This window comes from Conger conger, chromosome 5 (genome assembly GCF_963514075.1).
Source record: "Conger conger chromosome 5, fConCon1.1, whole genome shotgun sequence".
NCBI classification, from domain to species: domain Eukaryota; kingdom Metazoa; phylum Chordata; class Actinopteri; order Anguilliformes; family Congridae; genus Conger; species Conger conger.
In genome coordinates, this window is record NC_083764.1 from 11055215 (window position 1) to 11068352 (window position 13138).

At 41.4% G+C, this 13138-nt stretch overlaps 1 protein-coding gene across 4 annotated transcripts in view; it reads right to left on the bottom strand.

The window, feature by feature from the left end:
* adgrg6 (adhesion G protein-coupled receptor G6) overlaps nucleotides 1-13138 on the bottom strand; it is a 55444-nt gene that overhangs the window by 18148 nt on the left and 24158 nt on the right. For 2 of the 4 annotated variants that reach the window (XM_061241846.1, XM_061241847.1), the window contains 10 exons: nucleotides 12029-12088; nucleotides 11736-11801; nucleotides 11182-11253; nucleotides 10875-10931; nucleotides 10578-10643; nucleotides 9589-9660; nucleotides 8206-8265; nucleotides 408-496; nucleotides 232-284; nucleotides 62-106 (listed from right to left, as the gene is read on the bottom strand). In XM_061241846.1, the coding sequence (XP_061097830.1) occupies nucleotides 62-106; nucleotides 232-284; nucleotides 408-496; nucleotides 8206-8265; nucleotides 9589-9660; nucleotides 10578-10643; nucleotides 10875-10931; nucleotides 11182-11253; nucleotides 11736-11801; nucleotides 12029-12088 (640 nt within the window). The remainder of the gene's footprint in view (nucleotides 1-61; nucleotides 107-231; nucleotides 285-407; nucleotides 497-8205; nucleotides 8266-9588; nucleotides 9661-10577; nucleotides 10644-10874; nucleotides 10932-11181; nucleotides 11254-11735; nucleotides 11802-12028; nucleotides 12089-13138) is intronic. The other 2 variants (XM_061241849.1, XM_061241848.1) reach the window with 1 other exon arrangement.

Below are 13138 nucleotides of genomic sequence, written 5' to 3' on the forward strand. Positions count from 1 at the left end.
ATCAATGCTAATCTCAGGAAAAAGTGCATTCATTACTACCCCGTACAAGAGACAGGCTTACCGTTTGGTGTCACTGGATTTACCATCAACATCAGAAAGCTGAATGCTGAGAGGAAAAGAATAAATCATATATTTTTTTGTTGTTGTATAAAATAGTGATGCATACTAAAATAAACACAGCGCACAGTATATTATACTTGCATGCAAAATACTGAAAACTAAATCTCTTACCTGACATTAACGACATACATGCTGTATGTCCAGTTTTGTAATGTTTGATTAAGCTGTAATAGAATTTGATTCAATAATTAGTATATGGCTGTATATCACATTCACATCAGGTATCTGTATTTATGAGTGTTAGAAAAAAAGACACATTTGTAGATAAAATAAACAGGAATACTCACCCAAAGTGCGATAATCTGCTCTACCTCCATTTCTGAAATCCTTGCCTGGTTGTCATTTACAAGAAAGGAGAGTCTGTAGTAAAGTCCCTCTGCAAACAGAAGACAGTTCATTCATTAAGACCATTACTTGCAATCGTCACTTTTATGATGGGCCAGTAATCAGTACAACTCAAAAAGATTTTCTGTGTTGCATAGCAGGAGGTCCACCCCAGAAATGTGTTAGTTGGAGTAGCGTTTAGTATAAAACTCAAACTTAGTTAAGTAATACACTAATGTACACTAATATTGTATTAATCAAATGGAATTAATTTCATTATAATACCATACTTAGTTACCAATAAAGGAATGCTTTCATGACACAAGAACTACATAACATATTTAAATGTCACGTCTTATCTTCTGCTATGCCACACAACCATCACAAGATGGCTCCCGAGTAACATTTGCTGTTAGTGCCAAACTACAATACAGCTTTTCTCATGCCAAGACCATTCTTAGGAGACTTCAGAGTGTATAAATTAAATCTGCTCGTATCATTACACAGTCTGTTAGAGACACGTCTTCTAATTTTCTCCTGGAACACAATGTGTTGAGGCAACACAAAAACGTGTCTTCTTGTTTCAGTACAACTGTCTGGAGTATAAGCCACAGACTAACAACTTTGGATGAACCGGTTTAAAAGAAATGTGATGAGATTAAAATCTGTTCTGGCCAACAGGACACAGTCTCCTAAGAAACCTGAACAGTGTAACTTGAAATCACAAGGGGGCGAAGTACCCATTTTGTAAGAGCTTTCAGGTCTGCAGTGCACTGACAATCTAAACCCCTTGATTGGGAAACTAAGCTCCATGTTAGGTTCCTACTGTCCCGCGATCAGCAGCCCTTGTCAATCATTACACCAAAGAGGACAGACACTTTCACCTGAAACATCCCATCATTGCTACCATTGAAAGCAAAGAAACTACAATGAAGAGGTGATTTTTTTTTGTTCTACATCTACAGTGTTGTTACAAAACATACTGTTCCCGGATGAAAGTCCACACAGACATGAAATATGAAAGCGAGCTTTACACTGGCACATTGTGAGTTCAGGGATGACTGATGAGATCCCATTGGTGGCTCTCGTGGGCAGGCTGGCATTGGCTGCATTGACTCTTCGGGGCGGAGTGAATGGAGGGCTCGGGCCCTTGGTGGGGACAAAAGACTGGTCTGTTGTGGCTGTGTGTGATGAATGAGGCAGATGTGCCTCCGGGTGGCTTGCGGTGGTCTGGGCCGCGGTTGAGCTTTTCCAGGTCTCGGCGCTTGCGGACGAATCCGTGGCAGAAAATGGCCGACTGGAAACCGACACCGGTTTGTCATCCAGGGCGGTTTCCTTCGATTCGCTGTCTGACGAAGGCTCAGCCTCACTTTGGTGGAGCTCCAGTTGGGCTGCATGGCCAGTTTCCAGCAGAGCTGTGGGCCTGGATGGCTCTTTGTGAGCCCTGTCAGGCGGAGACGGCCACTGATGGCCGCTTTCGTGTACAGAAGTGTGCAGGAATGCTCCCATTGGTTGATTAGGCTGTGTGGCACCTGAGCCTCCTTCCACCCCATTTTCAGCGCTGAAAAATGCCAGCTCCAGAGTGGAGGTGGTGTGAGATGTGGGCTCCACTTCATCTGAACGAAGGGGGCGTGTCACTGTGTGGTCAGAGGGCCATTCAGACGTATCAGATGCGACCAGGCTTGACCTGAAGGTCACGCTTGAGTGCAGCTCAGAGAGGAAGTTGTGTGTGCTCACGCTGTGGTGGGTCATGCTGCTATGGCGACTGTGTGGAGATACATACATATTCAAACCACTCATGTGAGGGCTTCCCAGAGGCTCACGGGAAAAGGCCTCATCGTGTTTTGACAAGCTGACATGATGCATCTCAACTGGTGTGGAGGAGGGTTTTAGCAGAGAAGGGAGTGGTTTTGTCTCTGAGAGGTATGTCAATTCATCGTCGTTTGCTTGTGGCGCACCCTGCCACGCATTCTGAGCTTGACTGACCACTGTGTCAGAATAGCTGGGCTGTAAGAGATGGGTCTGGGATTGGGACCCCCAATGGGAACTGTTCAAAAGCAAGTTGTCGCCCTCTGCTTCAGTTAAATAACTCTCCAGCCCTTGTGAGTTTACCTCCTCTGTAGTCACTGAAGCATTCAGCACTGATTCTGTGAATAGGCTCTCGTGCAGAAAGCCTGTTTGGGAGAGGTGAGGGGGTATGCTATACGTGGGCAATATATCAGTTTGCCCTTCCCTTGTTTTGGAGATTGCGTTAAAATCCGAGGACTGAAAGGCAGTTAATTTGTCGGCGATGGCAGCAGTAGCCTTGTGTGGCACTTCAGTGATATCGCTGATAGAAATATGGCCTGAATGTGTCAACCATCTGATATCAGAGTCTGAAGAACTGCTGTAGTATCCTTTTAAGCTACTCAATAGGGTTTTGGGGGAACCATTTACCTGGGAGTGCTCCAAAACCGAAGATGAGTCTAATCTAGATCCCCCAGATGTTGCCGACATTATTACTGCAGTGCTACCGCCCTGAGCCCAGGGCATTGTATCAACAGGAAGGGCAGACTCGCCGTCCTCTAAATGAGATCTTGCCACGGACATGAATTGTTCTGTGAGTGACGGCAACACCGGGTCTCCGTAGCCTTTGTGGGAAGAAGAATGGCGAATCTCCGCAGGGCCGCGTGTGAAAGCCGGAAAGAAATCACCCAGGCGTGAAGGGGACAAAGGATGGAGCTTTGAAGCCTCTGTTATTAATAAGTCACTTTGAATCTCGACGGCTGGCATCAGAATCGCCTCGGAGCTTCTCAGGTGCGGTGTGTTGGTTTCAGAAGACAAAGCATGCGCGGAATCAGTAAACGCCGCCCCTTCCCTTTCTGAACTACTGACGGGAGGGAACGGGGAAGCGGCCTCTGACGCCGCTAAAGAAGAGTACTTTTTTAAGGGATCGAGGGAGCTTTCCAAATGTTCCGAGGTGCGAGCGGTCTGGCCTGACAGCTGTCCCGCAGAAAATCTGCCCAGAGGTGCTTCTGATGGCGCTTCTGTTTCCATGCCGCGGGACGCAGTTGTGGTTGAGCGCTCTGGATGGTCGCCAAGTGTGGACCATCTCGAGGGAACGCTTGGCGTCCATGGGTCCGAGGTCTGGAATGGTAATGGCCCATGGTGTACACGAGCGCTCGTCACCGGTGTGGGCGAGCCTATCCTGCTTGGCCACGTTAGGTCCGTCTGCAAACCCATCCCCACTGACACGCCGTCGAAAGGATGGATGGGCCTCCATTCATTGGGAGGCCGTCGGGCTGCGTCCCCTGTCCATGGGTCCCAGTGCAAATAGGGGTCCAGGTGACCGTTCAAAGTCTGTTCAACCTCCCCTGCGTCCAGGCCCTCGGCATCCATACTCATAGCGCTCAGAATATCGGCAAGGTGAGCAGCGCCGGCCGCAAAACTGTCATCCAGAGAGTAGGGTAAGTCAAAGTCGTAGAGGCTGAAAGGCTGCTCCCCCAGCTCTATGTCATAGAGGAAAGGCTCCATACCAGATGAGTACTCCAGGGATTCAGACCAGTTCACGGTGCTGTTCTCGGTGCTCACCGGCAGGGCCCAGAGAGGTGCTGGGGGCTTTTTCTTCCGGTTACTGAGTGAAGCCACCTTGAAAGTCTCCACATCCTTGCTCCTGTTTTGGGTGCCTGGAGTCCATGGGAAAGCTAACTCTGAATGAACGGTGGCCTCGGGCATCAGGTTTGTTTCCCGAGAGACGGAAGGTGTCGTGGTCACCGTGGTCTTCGGGGACGTGTTCGTCGCACCCATCATTGGCTGGACGGGAGGCTTTGTCGGATAGATCATGGGCCTTTCCGGAGCCCGAGTGAGGGACTCAGGCTTCTTTCTCACGGGCCAGATCAGGGGTGTAGAGATCATGCCAAGGGAAGCTTTAGAGCTCCTGGGGCCGGCGATGACCTGTGGCTGGGTGTATGGCGTGGTGGACGGGTCTGCGGTCGCTTCCCCGAGTCCAAGCATCACTCGCAGAGTGGCCATCGCTGTCGCTGGTCGTTGTGAAAAGAAGGAGTCAAATAAAGTTATGTTTCCTTTTTATGTGTTCATATATTTGATTGGTTCTTTTTTGCAGTTCAGTGTTTTCAAAATCAAATACGACTTTTAATGAAAGTCTATCGTGTCAATGCCTTCATTCAGGCTGATTAGCTCTGCACAGGCTTTAGTATAATACTGTTCCCCACCAAAGGATTTCCCACGAGAATAATCCAATTTTATTTGCAACTGCACTATATTTAGGCTAAGTACAGTATATAGCAGTTTTATGATCACATTTCCCATGGAATTACAGCAATCCCATGGGCTAAAACAGTCAAGCACTCAAACCCTTTCCTAATCCCAACCAAAAGAACTGGAGGAACAATAATTCTGAAAGATTTATGATGCAGCCATTACTGAGAAGTTATGACACTGCTATGGCACTTAATTCAGTGTTTCTAGATGAGGAATGTTTGCGTGCTGAGCGGTTTATGATCGTACAGGTCGTACAGAGCAGAAAAGCCCAGCGATTTATAACCAGAGAAAACTCATTTTAACAAGCACAGAAGCAACACCAAGTCTTTCTTAACCCTGCAGAGAGATATTTTTGGCAGGAATGTTAGTAGTAGTCCTGGCTGAGATAGGGGGATCTCAGATACTGGCAGCAAAGGTAGCAGATGTCAGCAAAATGAGTGACAGTTACCAACTACAATAACAGACTGCAAACGCATGTGAGAAAACACTGTGAATTTTCTCAAAGGTTATTATATCTTTGTGTTTGTATAGAGTCCATATATATACATATTTATAGAGGTTGTTGTGATTGTTTTAGTGAAAACCTTTCAATGCCAATATCACCTGTGTATAATACCAGCTAACACAGAAAGCACATCAAATGCATTGCTGTCTGTTCTGATACTGTTTATTTGTTTAGGTCCAGTTGTAGTGTAGGAACATACGTTTTATAATGTTATTGATTAGAGCAGCTTGCTTGTTCTAACCATTTGTATAAGGTAAGCAAAGGCAAAACAAGGCTTTCTTACCCTGCAAGATCTTAATTGGAGGTGTGCTAATTGTGTGATGAAACTTGTGGTTTATGAAACTGTCAGAGACATATTTATAAAGAACATTGAAAGCCATAAGAAAAGAAACACAAAATCAGGGAATCAAGATAATGAAATTGGTACAGCGATTGCTGGTAAATTACAAAACAGTCATGTTCCTTTTCAGGGATCCATTGAAAAGTCTGGAAGCTTCCTTCTCAGTGGCATCCACTGGGAGGTTCCAATTAGACTGCACATCAAGGACTGCATTCAACTCATTCTCTGGACACAAAAGAATGACCAAAAATCCATTTCCCAAGAGGTCACACAAGTTAAGAGAAAAGAAAATCCATCTTATCACTGGCAGGACTGGTGAACAGATGTATGTTAGTTGTGGTGGCTGCTGAAGGAGTAATCAAATGCGTAGCTGCGGACAAAGACATTGTTAAAGAAATGATCAGAAAGCTTAAATGGATATCCATCGAGTAAGCCATGCTATAAGTATAGTATACATGAAAAGATGACCAAGGAGCTTTTTCATTTTTCACTATTTTGGAAGGTGCAAAGGAAAAAAGTTTCCTGTAAAGCCAACAGTTTTCAAAAAGCCATAATGCATTTTCGGTAATGTATTCTTTGGATAGTGGCTTCTGTTTTTACTGATGAGAGCACTTCTATGAATACACAACATATGTATATTCGCAACTGTGACCTCTCAGCTCATTAATATTTAACAACTATAATGTAACCTTAGAGTAATGACAATTAGTATACTTATATCATCACTACACCTCACATTACATAGCAATTCTTCTTCTTGCACATTTTCATGGGATTCATTCTTCTTGAAGCTTTTTGTGACATGCAAGGTGACTGGATGGACACAAAATTGGCAGACTTGAACAAGTAGTGTCTATCTACCTTGGGGGATTCTCCTCTCAGTAAGAAAATAATTACAAACCACCTGAAAGTAAGGTGAAAAGAAGTTGAAAGCAATCCATCGGAGAAACAAAACAAAATGATAAACGTTATCTCTCTTTCAGGGAGAACAGTCAATCAACACTTGTAATAGTTTGGTAATAGTACTTTAAAACAAGTACAAGAGATGCCACTCTGTATATTGGCATATTATAGATCAACTCTTTGTGATTACAATGAAACCAGGATATCGTTTTTTTTTTTTTTTTTACTATGAATGGTTAGCAAACTGTAGGTCTTGAAAGTGGATGAAAATTTTAATGAAAATGTCCCCGCTATCTTAATAATGGTTTGCATTTTCTTCTCAAAAGTATACAAATTGTCATTACTCCAACGTTTCATTATGGGTGTCAAATATCAGAAATATCTGAGATGTCAAGTTTAAAAAGGAGTCATTCCTCTTTGGAATTACACGTATAACCATCCCTATGATGAAGCATGTTAGTGGCAGCATCATGCTATGGGGGTGCTTCTCAGTGACAGGGAGAGGGAGACTGGTTAGAATTGAAGGAAGGATGAATGCAGCCAAATACAGAGAAGTCCTTGGAAGAAAACCAGCTCCAGAGAGCACACAACCAAAGCCCCATAGAACACCTGTGGAACACAGACTGGCAGTTCACAGACACGTCCCATCCAATCTGACGAGGTTTCAGAGGATCTACCAGGAAGAATGGGATAGACTGCCCAAATGCAGGTGTGCAAAGCCTGTAGAAACTTACCCAAGAAGACTTGAAGCTGTAGTTGCTGCCAAAGGGGCTTCTACAAAGTACTGAATTAAGGGTCTGAATACTTATATAAATTAGAGATTGATCTACAGCACAAACAAATTTCAATTAAATCTACAACACAATAAAGTGTGCAAAAAAAGGGGTCAGAATACTTTCTGAACTCACTGTACAGCAGAAAAGAGTAAATTAGGTCACACTTCTCACACCATAAAAAATAATGTTTTCAAGAATGTTTACAAAAACAAAAAGCATAGAAAATAATGCTTACAAAAAAATGCAAAAGAATGCTTACAGTTGCTTGTTAGATTAGTATCAATCATATTAGTGGTGACATTAGCAGAAGTTAATATGGTTGCTTTCAGGGATGGGGAATGGTTAGATATTAAAGTCAGGTGGAACAATGCAACAGTAGACCAGTGCTCTTCACAAGCACACAGTAGCACAAGTTGTGTAGATTCAAACAAAACAACACGCTTAAACTCTTCTCAACTTGTCACAACACTCCCGTGAACCCAACATGAAAATAAAAGAAGAAAGTAATTCAAGGCCACAGTGGTCAATATTTCTTTGGCAGATAAGTGAAAATCTTCTTAATGATGGTTTGCATTTTTTTCCCAGAGGTATACCAATGATCATTACTCCAATGTTCCATTATGGGTGTCAAGTATCATAAAGATCTGTGAGGTCAAGATTGAAAGGGAGTCATTCCTCTGTGGAAGTACACATTTGACCTTTAGGAGTGACCTAAGACCTTACCAGGGGTTGTGGCCAGGGATGTTGTCATGCTAGTTGTGGTAGCAGGTGACATGGATGTTGACTGAACTGGTAGTATGAACAGCAGATATAAGGTCAATGGTTTAAAAGCATAAAAAAGGATATAGGAGTAGGCAAGAGAAAATAATTAAAATGTTGAGGGATACTTCCTTCCAAGCGAAAAATAATATTGCTTAATTTGAGAAGCCCCACTCTCAATTAAAACAAAATACTTATCATGAAAGATTTAACCTTACCATCTGTAGATATGCTGGTTAAAGGTGTGCTAGTGGTGACAGAAGTTGTGGTAGACTGGACTGGTGGTACAAGGACAGTGAAAGTAAGCAGAATGGTTTGCTCAAAAGAAAAATGAATGAATGCAGTACATGCCATGCTGTGAATTACATTCATGTTTTATAGATGTACAGTGACTCTCAGAATTATTCAGACCCCTATACAATAATCAAATGTTCTGGATTACATATCCTAATTACACATTTTTCATATGTGTTCAGATTTATGCATTTTTCAGCAAACTGATATATGCTTTTTGCACAAGTATCCAACCCCACATATTAAACATTTGGCAGAGCCACCTTTATCTGCACTAACAGCTTTTGGGGTATGCCTACCAGTTCTGCACACTGTTTGAGAGTGATTTTGGCCCATTCTTCTTGCTCCAGGGTGTTCAGAGGGGTTGGACGATGCTTGTGGACCACAATTTTCAAATAGTGCCACAGATTCTCAATGGGATTGGGATCAAAACTTTGACTGGGCCACAGCCGAACATTAACCTTTTTGTTCTTTGTTTTGGCCTTGTGCTTGGGATCATTGTCCTGCTGAAAGGTCAACTTTCTCCCAAGCTTCAGCTTTTAGCAGACTGAAACATGTTCTCTTGCAGTATTTACCTGTACATCCTTAAAAATAATATCCCCCAGATTTTTATTTCAATTAGCTTTCGATACATCATTTTTAATTCAGTTAAATGTGCAAATTCATCAAAGGTCTAATTACTTTTGCAAGCCACTGTATAACAGTGTATAAGAGCCATTCATCAGACTGGCAGGAGGTTAAAAACAAGTTACTAATTATTCTTGGGCCAGGCTACTTTATATTATCACCATTCAATAATCTAATTTTGGATAAATACATATTACCTTGGGCTGGGTAAGGTTCTTTTTTGCATTCATTCCTTTTTTTCCACTGTGCAAGTTTCAATCACTATGGTTACAGGATATAAAGTGTTAAAATTCACGGTTCTATCTGCGTAACCTATTTTAAGATGCCATTGCTTTAGCAGTTCCTTAATTTGTAAAATGTGTGGCAAAACAAGCATGGGGGACCTCGCCTTCTCTGAATTTTGGAAATCCACATAATTACTACATGAAATAAGGTAATGTCAGTGTCCTTTTCACGGCAAGAGTCCAGCGAACCAAATGCATAATCATTTCTAATTCTAAAAATGTGCTTGGAGAAACAATGATATAATATCCATTGTTTACTTTGAATTTCTCTGGTTGAATTATCATTGTTGTCCATTTTGCCTTTGCATACTTTGAATGGGATCACACTTCTCACAGCATAGAAATGAATGTTTTCAAGAAGGTTAACAAGTGTAGCAAAGCCAAAGGGATGCTTACCGGTGCTTGTTGGATTAGTACCAGTCGTGCTAGTAGAGACAGCGGATGCTGTAGCAGAAGTTAATATTGTTGCTTTCAGGGATAGGGAAAGGTTAAATATTAATGTCAGGTGGAACAATGCAACATTAGAGCAGTGCTCTTCACAAGCACACAGTAGCACAAGCAGTGTGGATTCAAACAAAACAACACACTTAAACTCTTTTCAACTTTTCACTGCACTCCTGTGAACCCAACATTTCCCTCTATTGTGGCCAAACAAAATAAAAAAAAGAAAGTACTTCAAGTGGTCAATTTCTCTATGGCAGACAACTTTGAGGCCAAAGTTTTTTTTGAAGAGTATACCAATGATCATTACTCCAATGTTCCATTAAGCATATCAAATATCAGAAAGATCGAAGAGGTCAAGATTGAAAAGGAGTCATACCTCCTTGGAATTACATACACTCAGTGAGCACTTTATTAGTGATTTATTACTTTTCTTTTTTAGTTATTGATCTTCTGCTGCTGTAGCCTATCCACTTAAGAGGTTTAATGCATTGTGTTTTCAGAGATGCTCTTCTGCATGCCACTGTTGTAATGCTTTGTTATTTGCGTTACTGTCACCTTCCTGTCAGCTTTGACCAGGCTGGCCCTTTTCCTCTGACCTCTCTCATTAACAATGTGTTTTTGCCTGCAGAACTGCTGCTCAAATAATTTTTTTGGTTTGTTTGTTGCACCAATCTCGACAAACACTAGAGACTGTTGGGTGTGAAAATCCTAGGAAATGAGCAGTTTCACCCTGTCTGGCAGCAACAAACATTCTGTGGTCAAAGTCACTTATAGTCACTTACTCCATTCTGACATTTGGTCTGAAAAACAGCTGAACCTCTTGACCTGCATGCTTCTAGGCATGATTGGCTGATTAAATGAGTGCATTAACAAGCTGGTGTACAGGTGATCCTAATAAAGTGCTCAGTGTTATTCCCTTTAGGAGAGACCTAAGTCCTTACCAGGGGTTGTGGTTGGGGATGTTGTCATACTAGTTGTGGTGGCAGGTGATGTGGATGTTGACTGAACTGGTAGTATGAACAGCAGATGTAAGGTCAATGGTTTAAAAGTATGAAAAAAGATTAAATTACATTCCACACTGTGGATATGGCTTAAGAATATGGGAGTAGGCAGGAGTAAAACATTTAAATGTTTAGGGAAAATTCCTTCCAAAAGGATAATAATATTGGTAAATTTGAGAAGCCCCACTCTCACAGTTAAAACATAGTACTTATCTTGAAAGATTTAACCTTACCAACCTGTAGATATGCTGGTTAAAGGTGTGCTAGTGGTGACAGAAGTTGTGGTAGACTGGACTGGTGGTACAAGGACAGTGAAAGTAAGCAGAATGGTTTGCTCAAAAGAATAATGAATGAAAGCAGTACATGCCATGCTGTGAATTGCATTCATGTTGTATTGATGTACAGTGACTTTCAGAAGTATTCAGACCCCTTTACAATAATCAAATGTTCTGGATAACATATGTTTACATTATACATCTCACACCATATAAATGAATATTTCCAAGAAGGTTAACAAGTGTAGAAAAGCCAAAGGGATGCTTACCGGTGCTTGTTGGATTAGTACCAGTCGTGCTAGTAGAGACAGTGGGTGCTGTGCTAGTGGTGACAGTGGATGCTGTAGCAGAAGTTAATATTGTTGCTTTCAGGGATGGGGAATGGTTAAATATTAATGTCAGGTGGAACAATGCAATATTAGAGCAGTGCCCTTCACAAGCACACAGTAGCACAAGCAGTGTGGATTAAAACAAAACAACACACTTAAATCAATGCTTCTCTTCTAAACTTTTCACTGCACTCCTGTGAACCCAACATTTCCCTCCATAGGAGCAAATCAAAACAAAAAAAAGGAAGTAATTCAAGGCCACAATGGTCAATATCTCTATGGCAGACACCTTTGAGGCCAGAATTTAAAAGAAAATGTCCCCAGTATTCTTATTGATGGTTTTCCATTTTTTTCTTGAGTATACCAATAATCATTACTCCAATGTTCCATTGTGGGTGTCAAATATCAAAAAGATCTGGGAGGTCAAGATTGGAAAGGAGTCATTCCTCCTTGGCATTACACTTAGGACCTTTAGGTGAGACCTAAGACCTTACCAGGGGTTGTGGTCGGGGATGTTGTCATGCTAGTTGTGGTGGCAGATGACGTGGATGTTGACTGAACTGGTAGTATGAACAGCAGATGTAAAGTCAATGGTTTAAAAGCATGAAAAAGAGTGCAATTACATTCCACACTGTAGATATGGCATATGGATATGGGACTAGGCAAGAGTAGAACATTTAAATGTTGAGGGACACTTCCTTCCAAAAGGGTAGAAATATTGGTTAATATGCGAAGCCCCACTCTCATAGTTAAAACAAAATACTTATCTTGAAAGATTTAACCTTACCATCTGTAGATATGCTGGTTAAAGGTGTGCTAGTGGTGACAGAAGTTGTGGTAGACTGGACTGGTGGTACAAGGACAGTGAAAGTAAGCAGAATGGTTTGCTCAAAAGAATAATGAATGAAAGCAGTACATGCCATGCTGTGAATGATATTCATGTTTTATAGATGTACAGTGACTTTCAGAAGTATTCAGACCCCTTTACAATAATCAAATGTACTAGATTACACATCCTAATTACACATTTTTCATATGTGTGCAAACATATGCTATAACAGTAAATCAGAGCCATATTTATTCATTATGCAGCAGATGATTTAAAGAAAATGAAAAACTTATATATGATTTTTGCAGAAGTATCAAACCCCATATATTAAACATTTGGCAGAGCCACCTTTATCTGCAATAACAGTTTTTGGGATATGTCTACCAGTTCTGTACACTGTTTGAGAGTAATTTTGGCCCATTCTTCTTGCTCCAGGGTGTTCAGAGGGGTTGGATGACACTTGTGGACCACAATTTTCAAATAGTGCCACAGATTCTCAGTGGGATTGGGATCAAAACTTTGACTGGGCCACAGCCGAACATTAACCTTTTTGTTCTTTGTTTTTGGATCATTGTCCCGCTGAAAGGTCAACTTTCTCCCAAGCTTCAGTTTTAGCAAACTGAAACATGTTCTCCATTTTGAGCCATCACTTAAAAAAAAAAATATATATAAAAAATATATATATATAGCCCCCAGATATCAGTACATAATTTGTAATTTAGTTAAATGTGAGAATTGGTCGAGGGTCTAATTACTTTTGCAAGGCACTGTATAACAGCCATTTATCAGACTGACAGGAAATAGAAACACGTTACTAATTATTTGTGGACCAGGCTTCATGCTATATACTTCATGCTATATCAGCCTTCAATAATGTAATTTTGGACAAATTCATATTACCTTGGTTAAATGCACCACAATAACAGACATTATAGGCGATAAGGAACCTCGATCAATTATCAGGATGAGGTGACATGACATTTGAGATCAAAAATGGTGCTGTGATTGATCAAGTGCTTTGTAATTGTTAATAATCATATTTTCTTTGAGTAATGTTGACCAGCTGCT